At 35.6% G+C, this 20,370-nt stretch overlaps 1 protein-coding gene across 1 annotated transcript in view; it reads right to left on the minus strand.

Moving 5' to 3' along the window:
- Positions 1-2,436: 2,436 nt before the first annotated feature.
- The window catches only part of Rspo3 (R-spondin 3), an 82,820-nt gene continuing 64,886 nt past the window's right edge, over positions 2,437-20,370 (minus strand). Inside the window, exon 5 of the mRNA XM_004651226.2 lies at positions 2,437-3,676. Within this exon, the coding sequence (XP_004651283.1) occupies positions 3,483-3,676 (194 nt within the window). The 3' untranslated portion in view covers positions 2,437-3,482. The remainder of the gene's footprint in view (positions 3,677-20,370) is intronic.

Consider the following 20,370-nt stretch of genomic DNA (forward strand, 5'->3'; position numbering starts at 1 on the left):
CCTTACTCTTTTAGTCATAGACTAAGTCCAAATTTCCTTTACCTTACAACAGGCTACATCCTATAACAAACTGGCCTTAGAAAATAAACCTTTCTCCCTTGATTTGCTAGAAATGGTTGCAGTAGCACTGAGAATCTAATCAGTTTCTTTGTAACATTCAGGGGAAAGATGGAGTGTCTTTACTTATACCTACTTATAAAAAGTGTATATTCTTCAAAGGCAAATTGTAGACTGGGTTTTATCTTGTAGTTATTATTACTCATTTCATTTCCATGATTCTTGCATATATTTTTATTCCTTGTAATCATTACACATGTATATTTATATGGATTCCATGTATTATTCATGAAATAAAATTAGTTTATATGTTTGACTTATGGCATTAGTCACTACATTCTATGGCATTTGTCTAAAGAATAATTAGTTATATTGAGTCATAACTTTTAATTCTCATTACAACCTTGTCTAGAAGAATGTAAATTCTTAGAGAACATACAACGTGCTCAGGATTACAAAATTACAACTTGTTAGTAGCAGAATTCAGGCATTAATATTGGCTGGCTAAGTTTAGCTGCAGTACACATTCCACTTGATTAGTCATTCTCCTTGTATCTGCCTCTAATTTTGGCAAAAGGATTATTACATACTTTTCTTTGTAGTGTTCATTCTAATATTTTATTAACTAGTAGTATATGCCATGTTTAACTCAGTACCACTAGCAGAGGAGAGTTACATTTTCCACCTTTTAGACATTTTCACTTTTGTGAAAATCAGAGTTGTGATAATTTCCAAAGGACACTATCACTAGTAAAGATTCACTTAAGGTATCTCCCTGAATTGGAAGAAGTGTCAAAATGTTTCTTTTCTTGGGAATTTCTCTATCCCTCTCTTCTTTTTTGTTTCAGTGATCAATAGGGATCCCAAAAGATTAAGAGGCATATCAATGGCTATCCACCTAGGACTACAACCTGAACCTTCTGATGACAGTTCAGTTATAAAGTAAAATTAGAGACCTGGTGTGGACCATGCATTCGTAAGTTTTTGACATTTCACCCTTTCAATTCTAGTGTTTAATCAAACAGAATTTACTAGCCATTTGGTTCTGTCAACAATGCCTTCTATGACTGTAAAAAATTTTCTTCCTCAAGGATATGATGGCTAATAATCTGAATAACATATGACTCCATGTGCTTAAGAACTGATTAAGGTAAATCAAAAATTGTAATGGAAGTTGATACTATCATTTATCTTCATAGATATCTCATCCAATGTATTTGAACATTACTGTTCACTACAATTTGTTTTTCTTTTTTTACTCTTATTGATGTTTGGAATCAGAGACTTAGACCTTTCATGTCCTAGAGTATCATGTGGGAAGTATGAGTCATGTAATTTATGCTGGTATATGGACCTCTCTTCAGTGTTGAATATGAAGATGCTGTTCTTCCCCAAAAATATTTGTTGAAAGGGTGAAGAAAATGCCAAATAAAAATATGCACAAAATATGGCTACCTATGCTCAATTAAATTACACTGAGATGAAAATGGTGTTTGATATATCCAAAAGTTTTCAAACAGGTACATACTTCCACTTGAGTAAGTATAGTAATTTTTTAGTTTAGAATAGAGTGAGAATTATTTTTTTTTTTTTGGTTTTAGAAATTGAGCTTATTGATTGGAATACTTAGGTCATGGGAAAAACAAACACCAAAGAAATAAGCAGTAATACATTATTTAAAATTTTTATATCTTGGAAGAATAAAAGAGAAGGTGAAAACCAGTTAAGCCAAGCAGTCCACATGAGCAGAATAGTTGGTGGAGAAAGATGTCTAGAGGTAGACAGGAAGAAGTTAGATTCATTGCAATTCTTCAGAAAGTAGTGATCTTGAGAGGGCTAAGAAGCATGGTAAAGACATTGTGCATCCTCCTGGTGTTCTAGAAGACTAAGTTGGGTCATGAGAGTCTGTGCTGCACATTCAGAGATCCTTCCTCCTGCTTTAGGCTGGCTGGATCCTCTGTGAAACATGGGCAAGGCCTTCGGCTAGGGAGACTTCAATTCCCAAAGAGATCCACAGACTGAGAAAATATGAAGAAGAAAAGGCTAAATGTTGAAGATGTAGGAGGAACCAACATACAAAAATGTTCATTTCTAAGAAATGAAGGGGAGCACTGAGGTGACTTAGGTGGCCCATATGGCCATAAATACATCTTTTTTGATTAAAAGAAGAAAAGAATTGGACAAATGTCATATAATACCTACAGGTACATCTCCTCTGGCTGAGGTAAAGGTGGATTCACAGAACAAATACTAAGAAGGCCATGTATTCTGAATTACATAGGAAACAGACTCTGATTTAGCAAAATTGTTTGTTTTCCCCAATTCTTGAGCCTGTGACACTTTTGCAATAAAAAATTAATAAAACAAAGTGAATCAAACTTTAAAAACTATTGACAAATAGGTTTATTGTGGTGGCTTTTCTCCTCTACTAGATACACCTCGTTAGAAAGTAGTATCCCCTTTAGTTCCAGGCAGACCCTTATGCAGGTGATAAACTTGATTTCCCTCATTGAGAAAGAAAACACACGACCTTGCAAACATGTTGTATGCCTCTAACTCTATTTTTGTTTTCTATAAAATCAGAATTTCCTTCTAATAAGTATGATTTTGTTTTGGAAAAAAGTTACAGGCACATGTTTACAGACATATAAACCAAGGGGTAGCAGATACTGAACCACATCGTGCTGACACAGACTGAAGACCTGTTCTGGGTAATCACAACCCTTCACAGGTTTGTCAAGCACAAAAGGAACCTCCAACTTTATTTCTTCCACATTTTGATTTCCTTCAATCCCACACAGTATATTTAACTCTGGCCTGTACTCTCATGTTTCTTGCAGAAGTACAGGATGAGGGCAATAGGAAGTAATCTGAAGACAGGTTGCTTCTGTGCTGATAAATTCTGCACTCCCAGATGCAAGGCCCTAATTATGAGTACTCTCTAACTCTCCTGGACAAATCCACACTGTCCTGGGAATGGTGTTTCTCTCCCTGACTTCTTATCTGTTTTGAAGTGATACTGTGTCTTTGAATTTGCAGAGTTATCTTTTGCTTCTTCATACAATAACTTGATGTTTTTAGAGGGAAGAGGTGTTTCTTCTGCAGATGTTACCATTACATTGATGGAAGCTTATAGCTTATTGATAATTATGTGCAAAATTTCTTGTTTTTTTGTTTGTTTTTTTTTTTTTTTTACAATGCACAGAGCACACAAGATAACCATGTGAAAGTATCCCTTCTTTGAACATTAGGCTCTTTGCTGTTAACTATGCTTGTATGAAGAGTATAGCAACTATTTGGAATGTTGTTTAGACAGAGCTGTAACTGACATATTGTCCATTTGTGGTCCTAATGGCTAGGACACCTGTCCTGGGTATCTGGTTGAGATAGCAGCGTCATGAGTCTATCATAATTGCATGGGAGCTTTAGTGTACACTGCTAGCTGATACCGACTTCTGTTCTTTATCTTGCACTCTTCGTTTCTTCTGCTGCTGTTTGTCTTTGTTTTCTCGTGGTTCTGGGCTTTCTCTGCTGGATTCCAGACCTTTGTTCTCTGGGATTGCTTCCTTACTTTCTTCTTTATTAAGTTTTTTTCGTTTCCTCTCCCTTCCTTTTTTCCCTGAAATGAAAAGACACTTTTAAAAATTAGATTCAACTATAATCGCTTTGGTCATAATTATTTACAAAAATCACTTAAATTTATCTCAGGTTTGCATACTATACCCATAGATGCCAAATATCTACTATTTAAGTCATCTACTCCACTACTTTTTATTAAATACATGTAATATTCTTAAGAATGTAAAAAGTATATAAAAGCAAAATACATATATATTATAATGAATCAACTGGTAGGGATAGATAATGCTATTCATATAAATTGGGATTGGTTTTACATGATCATCATTTATGTATATTTAATAGAGAAATTCCAATTTCTTTTCCACCTAAAATATCTTAACACATATATTTCATATTGTTCATATTAAGGCAACATGTTATGTTCAAATTATTTCTCCAAATAGCATTTAAATATATGATATCTGTTGAGATAGGTGCAGGTCATCTAGCGTAGATAATTGATTTATATAACAAGTATGGAAATAACAATTCATGGTTATCAGGATAACTATATTTTATTTTGCTAAAAGTATTTGTATGTTGAAATTAATGTGCACTTTGGTTACTCTGTGTGTAGGGAGTGATGATGACAGCATATCGGTAACCTAAAACAGTATAAGCTACAAGGAAAGGCACTTTCATTTTTATCAGTTAAGAAAATAGATATTTCTTGGGTTTTTGTTGGATTCTATGGAGGCTTTTGACCTTGAACTGTGTTTATAACATAGATTTAGTTCATACTGTGAGGTAGTTTCATAAGTAGAATCCACATGGCTATAAAGTTTTAAAAAATACTTTATTGTTATTTATTTGACAGAGAGAGAGAGAGAGAGAGAGAGAGAGAGAGGGAGAGAGAGAGAGAGAGGGAGAGAATGGGTGCGCCAGGGCCTCTAGCCTCTGCAAACGAACTCCAGACACATGTGCTCCTTGTGCATCTGGCTAACATGGTTCCTGGGGAATCAAACCTGGGTCCTTTGGCTTTTCAGGCAAACTCCTGAATGGCTAAGCCATCCCTCCAGCCCAGGTATAAAGTTTTGATGTGGGAAGGCATACTATATTCAACATGGAGCCATGATGAAGAATTGAATTTTCCTCTGATAGCATTACTTACAATTTCAGAATTCCTTAAAATTTCAGAAAAAGTAATTTGGTCAAGATTTAATTTGGATATACTGTTTTTATTGCTTCTCAAATAGTAAATTAGCTAGATCTGTTGTTATGTGTATATTATCTACATAATTTGCACTTTCTATGGGCATGGTTTTAGTAAGATTTATTAACACATATCTCAATGAGGAATGACATACTGAAATCAATATCATAGTAAATGAACATTAGAAACCAATTATTCCTCAATACAAGACAAATTCTAAATGCTTATGCCACACATTGAACTATGCAAAGTTTGAAGTTAGTCTTTCTACAATAAGTCACTGTGAGCAAAAATATTTTGGAACAATTATTTGCATGAGAGAATCAAAATATTTTCATGTCCTGAAATGCTCAGGCTGCAAATATTGAATTTGGTGGTTTGGCTCTTCTTGTCTTGAGCTCTGGTTACAGAATCCTGGGGAGTGGTATTATTAATACTGATATGCACAGTCAGCCAAAACAGTCTCCCTGGATTGATGATTTTATGCCATGACCAGCTCTGTCTTGAGAGTCTATTTACAAGGCCTTCCAAACTTTTCTTGGTGGGCTCAAAAAAGAAAAGAAGCACACGCACACACACACTCTCTCACACGCACACCTCCAAATTTTGAATTCTGGTAGGACAGTTAATAAAAATGGGAATTAAGATGGTAGTAAAGAAAATATCAAATTATTATTTGGTATATATAGAGAAATGAACAAAACTATTAGAGTCTACTATGTCTAAACTGAACTACTTGTCCACTGATTTTCCAGTTCCATTATTCTTTATACTTTTAATAATATTGCAGTGTCGGCAAAACTTCTACACAGAATCCCAGGTATCTGTGTCACAGTCAATTTAATCACTACACACTGACAGAGCTGACATGAATGTGGTGACTACTTAAAGAAAACTGAAGAGCAAATGAGCCTTCCTATATAGGAAGCACAGTTAAAGCTGCACAAACTGAAGAACACCAGTCTGCATGCAATATGTTTGCTTTACAGAAGGAGATGGCTGCAAAGACTAGATTGTATAATGTTTAGATTTTGAGGGGCACTTTGGAGGTGTTCAAGTTCAACTCTTAAAATTGTCGACAAAAATCATTCCAGAGTTTCACAAAAATTACTGACCCAAACAAAATATTATTTTTATGAAAATTATTCAGAAGTTGAGTGTTTGACGCTGTTCTCTTGATGATGGTCCAACATCTTACAGCTGTGATCCTCACCATAATGTTGTAGAAACATAAGAAATATATCTTTTCTTCTTGGGTCATGGATTGATTTATATGTTTTTTTGGCCACTTGTGACAATGTACTCAACTTGCAGAGAACTTCTGCTTATTAGCAAACTGATATTATTATTTCTCAAGACAGGCAGAAACATTTTTGGAAGTATCTTGAAACTCAGTATTATAGCTTTATTATCCAAGAAATAGCTATTTAGTCTGGGCAGTAAGTGAAAAGGGAGGCTCTGGTAAAGTGTCAGGAAACTAGCACGTTGTACATTGTTGCTGCCCAACAAGGCTATTGCACAACAGAAAAATGGGATTTTTTTTTTACAGGCCATGTGTTGGTGGTTGGAAATGTTCACTATCCTTCTGCATAAATAATATATTTCACTCTTGTCCAGGAAATAAAACAGAAATTCAGAAGAGTGGCTGTAGCCCATTAAAAATCATGTGCAATTTGAGGGTAATTTTGTAAGGTTTTCATTAAAGGGAATTTCTCTTTCAATTCTAGTGACTTGGTAAGTTTTCATTGATGTGGTTAATAGTTATTTTGTGACCTTTTTCTTTGCAGTTTTGCAAACTAAGCATTGTAGTTATAACAAACTGTGTGTGTGTGTGCGTGTGTGTGTATTGGTGCTCTGTGCACATGCACCTGAACTGGGTTGTGGAATAGTCCAATGAATAAAAGAATGTTTATGCTCTATTCATGTTCCAGCTGCAAAGATGATGCTTTGAGTAGACTATCAAAGAGAAATTGCTGTTTACAACTTAAGCACAATGTGAGTCTGCTATAGTCTGACTGTTCATTCTAAAATTCATGTTACCATTTAATTTTATTTTATTAAAGGGTAATTAGGTGATGAATCTCTTCTCTCATCAGTAAATTGATGCTGCTATCACAGAAATAGATTATTGCAGGAGAGGATTTTGATTCCTCTGTCTCACGCATGCCTGCTAGCAATTTTGAATGTTTTAGTGCATCAAGAAAGACCTCATTAGATACCAGTGCTGTGTCCTGGGACTTCCCATACTCCAGAGCCATGAATAAAATATACCTCAGTTGTTGTAACTTCTCCAACCTATGGGATTCTTAATTATAGCAGCAGAAAATGTACCATGGCTATTCTTGTAGGGAGGCACTATTGTGTAGGACTTTAGAGTACTGTCTTCAGAGTGTCACATAAGTGTTGTTCACCTTTAAAGTCTGCTAACAAAAGTTGCATGACATTTAGCTAGCCTTTGATAATTTTCAGGATTAAACAGCTGGTCTGCTAATGCAAATATGAATAACCATTACTATTTTCTAAACATTTTAAGGTTAAATATGATATATGCAGAATGTCTGATATGTTAGTGACAGACAAATGAAAATTAATGTTATTAACTTAGAACATAAACATGCAATAAGCCCCTAGTCATGCCCAAGGTGTGTTAAAACCTGGAGATACACAAGTGAGATGTGAAGACCATAGTAATTACAGGCACACACTAATACTGAGATAGAGCCATTCGCAAGATCCTCTTGAGAACATGGTAGGGCCAGACAGCACTGACCCTCTGTCGACAAACAGAGATTCTTCAGGTTTGGGGTAAGCCTAAAAGAATAACAGGGGTTTTAAGCTGATGAGGGAAGAAGGGCATGTCAGACTGTGAACAATACATTGACAGTGTGAAGGCATATAAGGACAGAGAAGCCTGAAGCACTGACAGTAGGCATGTTTGCTTTGATCAGAATCTATATATAGGATATTACTAAGAAGAGCTGGAAAGGTACACAGGACTCAACTCCCATGTTGAAAATTTGTCCTTAGTACCAGTGGTATTGAACACTGGAGAAAGGTAAGCATTGTAACCCCAGAGAAGGTCAAATTTTTGAGGTTTCAGTGATAAGTTTAGAGAAAAAAAGCTAACAGAATATTCTAATATGTGATTTCATTTTTCAGAAAATTGCCATAAGTAATACAAATCCATTAAAAGAGTGTGGCTGGTATTTGGGCTTTCTAGTTGGACTTTATTTTTTTAAAATCTATTTATTAATGTGTGTGTATGTATACATGTCAAGATCTCTAGCTACTGCAAACAAATGACAGACATGTGCCACTTTTTGTTTTGTTTTGTTTTTCGCGGTAGGGTTAACTATGTAGTCTCAGGGTGGCCTTGAACTCATGGTGCTCCTCCTACTTCTGCCTCCTGAGTGCTGGGATTAAAGGCGTGCACCACCATGCCCGGCTACATTGCATCCATCTTTAAGTGGGTTCTGGGGACTTGCACCCATGTCAGTAGGCTTTACAAACAAGTACCTTTAGCCATAAAGCCATCTCCTCTTAAAGGCACTTGCTTGCTTGAATGATACTTTTTGAAGGACAATTAAAATTTCTAGGCAGACAATGAATGATTAACTGCAAATTCATATCACATAAGTCAATATATAATGGATATTCTGAGATTATGAAATTTTCTATCGATGAACACATCCAAAATCATTCACCTAAGCATAGTGCCTTCTATAGACAAGGTTCTAAACAAAGATGAGTTTTAAGCAGGTAGGTTCCTACACTTGGCCTTTGGGGATCATGACTCACTGAGTTTTATAAAAGGCCTAGGAATCTTAGTTCAAAGCTTATATCAAATAACATAATGATTACTAACTTGATTTATTTTTCATAATGAATATCAAATCAGTGTTGATGTACTATTTGTACTATTGTTTGAGGGAAGTCTTCTACTTTGGTACATTTGAAATAGGCACTAAAGTATGAAATGAAAATCGAATTCAGATTTTCTTTTAAAAACATTTCCAAATACAAGCATGAACTAAAAATAAAAATGTATTTAAAAAGAGAAGAAAATCATCTTGAGTTCTTTTCCTATTCTATATGTGACATTATGTATTTTAGATATTTAAGCTTCATGTGAAAATGTAAACCTTAACATATATTCAATAGTATTTTAAACCAATCAGGTTTCAAATAAAAGGGATGAATCACGATTCTAATTGTTGAGTGAGAATTACTTATATTACAAACATTGACTGATTTTCTTGATGTTTAGAAATGATCTTCATCGTGTTTAAAGGGGCTTCACTGTGAAGTTTTCACAAGGATCCACTAGGGGACGCCAACGAACTTTTTGTAAGTCTAAATTCCAAGACAAACTAGGTTACAAACTATCCCCCAAGTCTAAAAATGTATTCCACAATCTAGACTGAGAATTAAACCTCACTGATTCTATGACTCCAAACAATTACATAAATATACCTCTAAAAATATAAAGTTTGCAGAGGACTACTAGAAGCTCAGTGTGATCCAGGGGTCTGTATTTTTTGAAGTTTGTTTATACTTGTATGTACATTATCTATTTAAAGCTATAGGATTATCTTTCTATAAATATATAGCTGGAAAAATATAAAGCTTTCCACTTTATCTTTTGTTATGAGATGAAATTCAACTTGAAGCTCATGACTTTATACATGAAAGGGAGTTAATCTGTTGCATTATAAGTCTATAGTTGAATGTAGTTTTTATGTATAGAGGATAAAAACTACAACTTTTATTCTCTTTTAACTTTTGTTCTTTTCAGTGAATCCATTGCTGGAGAAATGCCACAAGGGATGGGAATTGCTACAGCAAAAGTTTTTATATAGTAATTATGATCTGCTGTGTAGATACATATTTGAAAGGCCTTTGACCCATGGGCTGTATAAACACAGAACAGCCTGACCTAGTGGTGAAGAACACAGCTGAAAGTCATCAAGGCCAAATGTCCTTCTCAACTATATTATTACCCAGTAGAGTTGACTTGAGAAACATAGCCAAACATTTTATCCTTTTTTTGCTTGTTTATTGTACTAAAATAGATGCATTATACCCTTTGTTATAATTTTCACAAATACAGTAAGAAAGTTAAAAAACAGTTATCTTTGCTTTTGGATAAATAGGCAGATACTGGATTCCTTTAAAATTCAGGCTCTTATACTCCAGCCTTAGAGGTCATAACTCTGTGTTTTAATAAATGCCCAGGAACATTAATTAGAAGTTCCCTAGGACTTACTATTTTAATTACCTACTCTTTCAGGTTTAGGTGAATAAATCCTGTTGTTTTTTATTTACCTTCTAAGAAGCCTATTATTAATTATTCAGAGAAAACTAATTTGACATATCATAACATACTAACATGTTGTTAAGTGCTATTCTATTCCATGAATTTTTGCAAGGATACTTCTTGTCATTAAGATATATTAAGACTACAATAGCACTATGCCAAAAATTGGGTAAAAAGCCTATGTAAGGAGGTTCCATCTATTCACATCATGTTCAGTTGGGAATTCAGAAAGATCCTGAATATAAATTTTAGGAGGTGGATGCAGATAAACTCAAGCTTCTTTCTGTAGCGCTCAGGGTTCCTGTCCTCAGTGACTTTCCCCTGCTTGTTTCATCACCCACTTGGCTGGCCTCACACTTCCCTTCCTGCTCCCACTGCACTTCCCCTACCATCCCATCTACACATCTCATCATTTGTTTACCTAGAATATAATTTCTAGAATATCTTGCCTTAGTTCAGATTTAATGTCTAATTCTCTGGGTATATTATTCCTTCAAGGAAATCATTCCCACTCTTTCAAACTTTTCTTAGGCTAGGCTAGGCTATTCCCATCTTTTCTCTGTGTGTCTTTGGCTCCCAACAAGGATTCCTGCTACAATAATCAAGATGAAGAAGCAGGGCATGACATGGTGGCATAGACTTTGTAATCACAACTCTCAGGAGTCTGAGGAAGGAGGATCTCATGTTCAAGGCCAGTATGGGCAACTTAAATGTTAAAAGATGGCTGGGATATAACTCAAGGGTAGAATACTTGCCTATCATGTGGAAGGCCATATGTTCAATCCCTAATATAACAGAAAGAAGTCTTGAGAAGCCAATTTTTAAAACAGTCATAATCAGTACAGGCACACAGTCTATATACAGGCATACTTCTAGGCAAGAACACAGCACCTGTAGGTTTTTCTTAACTTCATTTTGAAAATGAGGAAAATGAGAGCTCTTAATCGTGACATCCTTTTGCCTCCCTGACCTAGTTTAATTTCACAGTCAAGCTTCTGTGTAGAAAAATGAGGCAAGAAAAGGTCTCAGATGTGGTGGACTTCCTAGCCACCATGTTGCTTATTGGAATTTGACAACATTTGGGATAGATGTTTTTGTTGGCAGTATTTAGTTACCTCACTCTCCTATATTTTTTCTTGCTACAAATGTTATTATTTTTTTGAATTTTTATACCCCAAAACAAAGAGTGGTTCTATATAAATGTAAATTTGGAATTATTTATATAGTAATCCTCCATTATCTGCAGAGAATATATATGCCTCACCTGCCCTATGTGGATTCTCAGACCATGAATAGTATTGAAATCCACCTATATTGTTTTTCTTCTACATACAAATACTCTTGGTAAAGCAGAATTTATACATCATGCATAGTAGGAGATTAATGATAATGACTAATAATAAATAGAACAATTACAACAAGACACTGTAAGGAAAGTTATATGAAAGTAGTCTTTACAGTCATTCTGTCCTCTAAAAATTTCTCTTTGTGGTAGTGTGAGGTATAGGCATTATGATAGTGTTGGGCTATCATATACACATAAGGGTTACTTGAGCATGGCACTACTGATATCATGAGAGTATATGTAACTGAGACAGCTGTTAAGTGATTAACAGGCAAGTAATTTATACAGCATGGATGTGTTCAACAAATTTCATTCCTGAGTGGATGAAGAAGGATAGGGCAAAATTTATCATGTTCCTGAGAATGGAATACATTTATTTATTTATTTTTATTTTTTGAGTTTCAAGGTAGAGTCTCACTCTAGCTCAGGCTGACTTAGAATTCACTCTGTAGTCTCAGAGTGGCCTTGAACTCACAGCGATCCTCCTACCTCTGCCCCTCAGGCTAGGATTAAAGGCGTGAGCCACCATGCCCTGGCATATTGTTAGAATTTTTAATTTAAATATTTCAGGACTTCAGCTAATGGGGAGTCAAACTATAGAAGTCAAACATTGGGTAGGAAGAGATTACAGATTATAGTATTTATCTAATTGAGGAACATTATTTTACCACCATAAGATCATTTTTTATAACTCCTCAAAATTTATCAGACATTTTAAGTTTCTTATTACCAAAAAGGAAAGAAAAAAACTATGATTTTCTGCTTTTAAAGTCCCACTGAGTTTTGAATATAGACCTATTATGAATCTTTTTATACAAAATCAGAATCATCAATAATTACAATGCTTTAGTATCTATATTTTCATAGTCTGCTTTAAGCAATTGTCTTTTAATGGATATTTTCCCTTCTGTTGCTTAATTTCATTATCCACTAAGTATGTAGAATCTGAAATTTGAATTTTGGTTGGAGGTCCTAACAAACATTGCTCAGAACCTAACAACCAGGTTGAGCCCATCCTATCTCAGTGCCTCTCCTGTCCTGAACCACAGTGTGGCTCTTTGCTTGTCCCTAGAAAGGATTTTAGCAGGAATCCAAAGGAAACTTCTAATGCTATTGAATATTACAGAATAGGATGTCTTCATGTTCAAAAACATCAGTATTAATACAATCAAAAATGACCCATATACCTCAACAAAGGGGGGCCAATGGGGAGGGGATAGGTCACGGATGAGCCTAATAATGGTATCAAACTGGCTGTATTTGCTGAATAGAAAACTAATAAAAAAGAAATGATACCTGGAGAAAGTACCCAGAGATTTTTTTTATGCTATTTGCAATATTTATGATGTACTTATTTAAAAAGTATCTTATTTTATGATATTCCAAAAGTACCTTATTGCATAATATTCTAAAAATAGAATGGGAAATGATGTTATATATTAGATAAGTATTTTAAGTTTAGTATTCTTTTTTTAAAAATTTTTTTGTGTATTTTTATTTATTTATTTGAGAGTGACACAGACAGAGAGAAAGAGGCAGATAGAGAGAGAGAGAGAATGGGCACGCCAGGGTCTCCAGCCACTGCAAACGAACTCCAAATGCATGCGCCCCCTTGTGCTTCTGGCTAGTGTGGGTCTTGGGGAATCAGGCCTCAACCGGGGTTCTTAGGCTTCCCAGGCAAGCACTTAACGCTAAGCCATCTCTCCAGCACTTAAATTTAGCATTCTCTTAAACGGTTTATTTCTCGAGTCAATTTTCTTTTGGTGAAATATTCAGTTGAAGCAAGAAATTTCAGAGTTTCTTTAAAAAAATTTTTTTTTTGTTCATTTTTATTTATTTATTTGAGAGTGGAGAAAGGGGGGGGCAGATAGAGACAGAATGGGCAAGCCAGGGCTTTCAGCCACTGCAAACGAACCCCAGACACGTGCGCCCCCTTGTGCATCTGGCTAACCTGGGTCCTGGGGAATCGAGCCTTGAAATGGGGTCCTTAGGCTTCATAGGCAAGTGCTTAACTGCTAAGCCATCTCTCCAGCCCTTTTTTTTTTTCTTTTCTTTTCTTTTCCTTTTTTTTTTTTTTTTGAGTTAGGGTCTCACTCTAGCCCAGGTTGACCTGGTGGAATTCACTCTGTATTCTCAGGGTGGCCTCCAACTCACAGTGATCCTCCTACCTCTACCTCCCAAGTGCTGGGATTAAAGGTGTGCACCACCACGCTGGGACAGAGTTTCTTTTTTTAAGGTAACAGTTATTAATTGTAAAACCCTATTGACCACATTAAGTTATATTTCAAAATTCTTAGAAACTGAATCATATACCTTAGTTTACATGCTGCAAATGTCTATCTAAGGATGCTTGCATAATGCATTTGAATTAGATGTTGAGTTTTAAATAATTGTATGTATTGAATGAGCATCAGATTAATTCTGATTTTCACTTGATGTCAGGTATGATTAAATCTAGCCAAATGTGAATCTTTTCTTTTGTTATGAAACCCATTAGTGTTTTATGAAATGAGTATTATTGCTCCCTAAACATGATCGTACATAAATTATTTTGTTTTTGTGTACTTCTTATAAATTCAGACAGTGTTTTATTGCTTCTGAAATTGAAAGATTACAATGCCTAATCTTTAATACTTCAAAGATCATAAAAACATGCATGGTGACATTGCCAACTGTTCTAGTCAGACAGGTTCCTACTTCAGTTTAGAACCTTAGCTTCTCTGTGTATTGATGAATGTCTCCCATATGAATCTATGTGTTTATCTTTCTCAAAAATACTCCATGTAGTCTCCATTCTTACCATCCAGGTCTTCTCAACCCCTCATGCTTACATGGTAAGAGCACTTACCTGCCAAAAATACCTCTTCAGTCCCAGATTTCACATTCTTAATGATAAATGAGTTTTCTTAGATTTTGGCCAATTCAAAATTAATATATCACCTATTGATGGTTATGATAAAATTCCTGACTATAGTGTGGATTACTTCGCAAGTATAAATTTTCAAAGGAAATTTTCTTTGTGAATCTTAATTTTACTGCTCTAAATCCTTCTGTGCTGTGCTTTTCCAGCTCTCATAACATATATTCAAGTAATACTTTATAAAATGCTTATATTTATTTTCCTACCTAATTTATTTACCTGAGGAAATGAGAAACCATAGTTCTATTAATATTTCACTCCAAATAATAATATGTTTTGGCATTTTTCTGTCAACATGTTCCTATTATTAGGGAGTATAATAATAGTGTTTATGTAGAGTTCTGAATAAAAATGACATTTGGATTTTCTTCATTTATCTTTAGTCACATGTATAGGCTCACAGTACATTATTTTATGCTTGAAATATGTGTTCTAGAATCTCTTTATGGTAATTAGACAACAAATGCTGTTGTTGTTGTTGTTGTTTTAAAAGAGAACATCTAAGCAAATAGTAGTGTCTTCATCTTTGACAGAATATAGCTTTCTAATGATCAGGAAAGGCCATTGTTTCAAAAGCCTGGACAGAATGCTGCTTTAAAATTCACTCCAGCTGGGTAAATGGAAGAACTGAAAGAAGTCCAAAGAAAGAATATTCTCTGGGCACTTATCATTTGATTTTCATTTGGATAAATTTCCATTTGCTCCAAGAATTTGTCTCAGAATTTTGTTCTTCTGAGATAGAAAAGGAAGCATTGAGAGCCATGTTTGACTCCACCACACTTCCTCCCTTATCCAAGCTGTCTACTTGGGTGTAGTAACAGGCGGGATAGCCTCACACTTGCTGACAGGCTTGCATGATTGATTAGGCAAGTAATCTTGATATGATTTACTCTCTTTCATCATTTTATGCACTAGTTCATGCACTTGTTTGATTTAAATTCTCCCATAGCCCACTCTGCATTTTCTTAAGCTTTTACTATTCTATAGGGAGGGATGGAGTAACTCTAGAGTTGTATCACAGGGGAATAAACAACTCCTAGTTGTTAAACATATCTTGGATTTTTATAGCTGCCATTTCATGTTTGCAGCTACTTTCTGACTATCTATATAAACCTAACTTTTAAATGTAACCTCAAATGCACTCTTAAATGCATTTTGCTTTGCTTTTGTATTTTTCTTTTTAAAAATTATTTATTTGTGTGAGTGTATGCTATGCCTGGGCTTGTCATCACTGCAAAAGAACATCAGATGCTTGTGTCACTTTTTGTGTCTGACTTACAACTTATATGAGTAGCTTGGGAATTGAACCCTGGCCAGAAAGCTTTGCAAGCAAATGCTTTTTAACCACTGAGCCATGTCCACAGCCCTGAATTTGTATTTTTATTTTTTTCCCTTACTTCTGCTATACACCATTTCAAACTCTCAGCTTAAGTAGTTTGAAGAATACAGGGGCTGGAGCTATTGGAATAGTAGGTTGTGTGCTTAGCACGAGCAAAACTGTAAGTTTGATCTCCAGTATCGCAAAAACAAAACTGAAAAGACCATAGAAATTTCATTCAGCATTTACTACAAATTTCTGAGCAATTAACTTTATTCATAATGTAAAGAAGCTCACAAGTAACATAGATAACCTATAGCAGATAATGCAGATTATTGTAACTATTGTTTTTTCCATTCTGTGTAATGAGAGAATCGTCTAGTCTCAAATAAAAATAAGTTCCATAAGCATTTCCACAACCATTAAGAAAGCTGTTTTTCTTATGTATCTGTATATATGTGTTCATGTGTGTGCAGGTACACATGAGGGTGAGTGTGCATTCAGGTATTTGCATGAGGAGGTCATTGGACAACATTGGGTACTCTTGTCCATCTTTTCTTGAGACAGGGTCTCTTATTGACCTGGAGCTCACTAAGTAGGTTAGACTGGCTCCAGGGATGCACCTCCCCAGCACTCAGATTCCAAGCATGTGACACTACACTAAATATTTTTATGTGTACTTGGGGGAGTAAGCTCAGGTCCTCATGCTTGTGAGGTAAGCACTTTACTGTCTGAGCAATCTTCCCTGCTCCAAGACAGCTCTTTATACTTACTTTATCAACATTAGTCACATATATTTGAGTATTATATAAGGGGATTAATTTCTTTAAAAATATTTTAGAAGCCGGGTGTGGTGGCACATGCCTTTAATCCCAGCACTTGGGAGGCAGAGGTAGGAGGATTGCCATGAGTTCAAGGCCACCCTGAGACTACAGAATTAATTCCAGGTCAGCCTGGACCAGAGTGAGACCCTACTTCAAAAAAAAAAATTTTAGAAGTCACTGATTTATAAGTATCCTCCCTATATCAAACTAAGAACCTATCAAGATTTCATTGCGTCTTCTGTACATCTTTTCACCATGCCTTGTCTGTCATAGTGTTGATGTGTATTAACATGGCTTAGGGTTATAAATGTATACACATATGCATTAAATGTGGTTATATGTTTGAAAATTCTCTCTCTCTCTCTCTCTGTGTGTGTGTGTGTATGTGTGTGTGTGTGTACACATTTATCTAGAGGTCCCTTCTAACCAGAAATAGAAAAATTTTATTTTTGGTAAATTGAAAGTATAGATTTCAAGACAGCTGATTTTTTAGTTTAGTCTTTAATAATTCTAACAGGAAATACATCCTTTTGAGAGTGTTTTAGAAGTTTGATCCTTTGAATTAAGAGATTTTTCTAGACTATATGACTTTATGAAATCAAAAAAATATTTGCATTTGTGTATGTGTGTGTGTATGGATGTACCAGGATCCCTTGCCACTGCAAACAAATGGCAGCACATATGCATGTGAGGCCAGAGGACAACCTTGAGGATCCTTATTTAGATGTCATTCGCCTTTTTCAGAGAGGATCTCTTATTGATCTGGTGCTCACCAAGTAAACCAGACTGGCTGGCTATTAAACTCATAGACATGTTAGCTTCCACCCCCCTGGTACTGGGATTAAAAGTACCTGTCACCATGGTATGGAACTCAAAACCTAAGGCTTGCAGAGTAAGAACTAAACAGAGTGATTGAGCTATCTTCAGATCACCTTTTCATGAACTTTCTAGATACTGTCTGTTAAAATGGAATGTGTTCCTGACTTCTTTATGTGGACTTCCCTTTCAATATTGACTTTAGTAGACTAGTTTCCCTGCTCTTTGTTCCTAGCTGATGTTTCCTTGTATCGTTTGGTCTCTGCATATTTACCATCCGTCCGTCCGTCCGTCCGTCCGTCCGTCCATCCATCCATCCATCCATCCATCCATCCATCCATCCACCTACCTACCTACCTACCTACCTACCTACCTACCTACCTACCTACTTATCTTCTTTTTAATTAATTTTACCTATACTCATTTTCTAACTTTTCAAAATAATGTTGAATTTTTGTTTGTGTTTTTTTTTAAAATTTTTATTTATTTATTTGAGAGCAACAGACACAGAGAGAAAGACAGAGAGAGGGAGAGAGAGAATGGGCGCGCCAGGGCTTCCAGCCTGTGCAAACGAATTCCAGACGCGTGCGCCCCCTTGTGCATCTGGCTAACGTGGGACCTGGGGAACCGAGCCTCGAACCGGGGTCCTTAGGCTTCACAGGCAAGCGCTTAACCGCTACGCCATCTCTCCAGCCCTTGTTTGTGTTTTTTATACTTAGGAGGAGTAATCATTGTGAAAACAACTATAAATATGGTTATCTTACTCTTTGTAGAAATTCAACCCTAACTTGACTTATCTGTTAAGACATTAAAAAAGAAAATCTAATGCATATGACAGGTTATTTAGTGATGAGGTGGATAATTTTAGGGTTTCAGGAGTTGGCTTTTGACCTATCTGCAAACTTTTATGTCTAAATAGAAGCACAGAAAAAATGGTTTGTAGTTCCTGTGTATACACTTCTACAATTACTACAAGACAGAGGTAATTCCACTTTTCTTTCTGGGAAGAAGTACATAATAGCTACTCAGCAAATATTTGTTAACTACATTAAATGAAAAATAATGCTTTCTCCCCTTAATTTCACAGTCATCACTTAATTTAAGGAAGAGCTGAAGAAGGGTAAACATTGAGAGTGTTGCCTTTGATGTTACTTTCTTATGTGCAAATATACTTACTATTATGAACATGCTTAGAACTCAGTGTCCCAAACAACTTGTCCTAATAATCCCCATTTATTACTATGGAAGCCTCAGCCAGTTAGCCACTTTGGGTCCAATGTTGGCTGTAAGTGGCTTCAACCCACTCCAGAGATATTATGGTCCCAGGAAAATCATTTTGGCTTGTCATGCTTTAGTGAATTATTTTTGGGATGAAGTCAACAATTGAATAACTGAAGTATCTCTAGGACTAATGCATGAAGAGGATTTAGAAAGTCCAGGCTGCCACAGAGAGGTGACAGGAGATTCTATTCTCTTTTATTCTAAGAAAGCATTTAAGTTTGGGAGGACTTCTAGAAGCTTAAAAGCTCCAAAGCTTCCCTGAGATTGAGCATCTGGGCCACAGTCCATGTCCCAGCTCAAAGCTGGACATAGTAGTTTAATGACAAGTTTCTGAGATTGGAGACTAAGTTGTCTTGGAGGTGAACAGAGGAGAGAGAAGTGCAAGAGGAAAGGAGGGCACACTATAGCTGTGAACTCCTTTTCTTCAGTTATCTCTTGTCGTGCACATACATGATGGTTTTGGTGGAGTTAGGAAGGCAGTAATGATTTAAAGTCATGAAATATGATCTTGGCTCATCTTGCCTCAATTTTGGGGCTTTCTCAAAGTCTTTTGAAGTGGCACTACACAGTTTCAGGAGCCTGACTTGCCCTTGAGTTTTGAATAACTGGCTTTTGTTGTAATTCATTGAATAATGCTTTCAGTGGGATTCCATCAAAATGAAAGACTATTGGGTAATATGAAGAAATATCCACTTATGAGGGTACAGCAAGGGCAGCAGACAGTGTGTGTGATGCAATTATTAAAGAATGAAAGTCCTGAGAAGTTAAGTACATATTCTGAAAATGGAATAAACCCTATCATTCTCAGAAAAGTGAGTATTTGCTATTCAAACGAAGTATTTAAGAATCAAATTATCATGGTGATAGCAGACCATAATGAAATTTTAAAAAGGATTTTATAAAGCTAAGTGGCTATGGATAAACCATAGTTTTGTTTTTTTATTTTCTGAGCAAAGTAAACAACCTCCCTGTTTACTATAAGACCATCTTAAGGTAGAGAATAGGTCATCAACACACACACACACACACACACACACACACACACACACACACACCCTTCCTTAATGTCAGAGAATTTTTAGGACAAAAATCTAATGATCAGGGTGATTAAGGATACTGAGGAATAAAAAACATTAAATGAAAGCCTAAGTAAGATTGTTAGGCATGTTTCACAGCTGAATTGGGGATTTGGGAGGAAAGGAAGGGGACTCTTCTCTTTCCAAGTACACCCTGATGACCCTATATCAAGAACAGTTTTGGGTCCTGTAAAACCTCTGGACAATTTTAAGCTGAACAGGACTTGAAGTGTTAAGCATTCAGTGTTTCCTGAGCAGATTTTGCTGAGTCTGAACAGTTTGGGGAGTGGCTGTGTGACTTTGTCCTAACAGACAGAAATCAATATCAGGAGAACTCAGATTTCCTACCTCATTGAATGGTTTCAGTCAATTTGCAATATTGCTTCCATCAGCTGTATTATATTCTTTATGAATGTTACTATGTGTGGTATTTTAATTTATATATAATCACTATAGCTAATTCATATAATTCATATATTTAACACATTTAGTTTATACATACCTTAATTTATTTATCTATTTTACTGCATTAGGCTTTTAAAATTACAGCTACCCTATACATATCCTTCAAGAGGCATTTCTAAGATTGTTCATAGCGTCATGGGTGAACATTCTGCGGCAGGAGAGGAGGTGGCATAAGTA

Source organism: Jaculus jaculus, chromosome 9 (assembly GCF_020740685.1).
Source record: "Jaculus jaculus isolate mJacJac1 chromosome 9, mJacJac1.mat.Y.cur, whole genome shotgun sequence".
In the NCBI taxonomy this organism is placed as follows: domain Eukaryota; kingdom Metazoa; phylum Chordata; class Mammalia; order Rodentia; family Dipodidae; genus Jaculus; species Jaculus jaculus.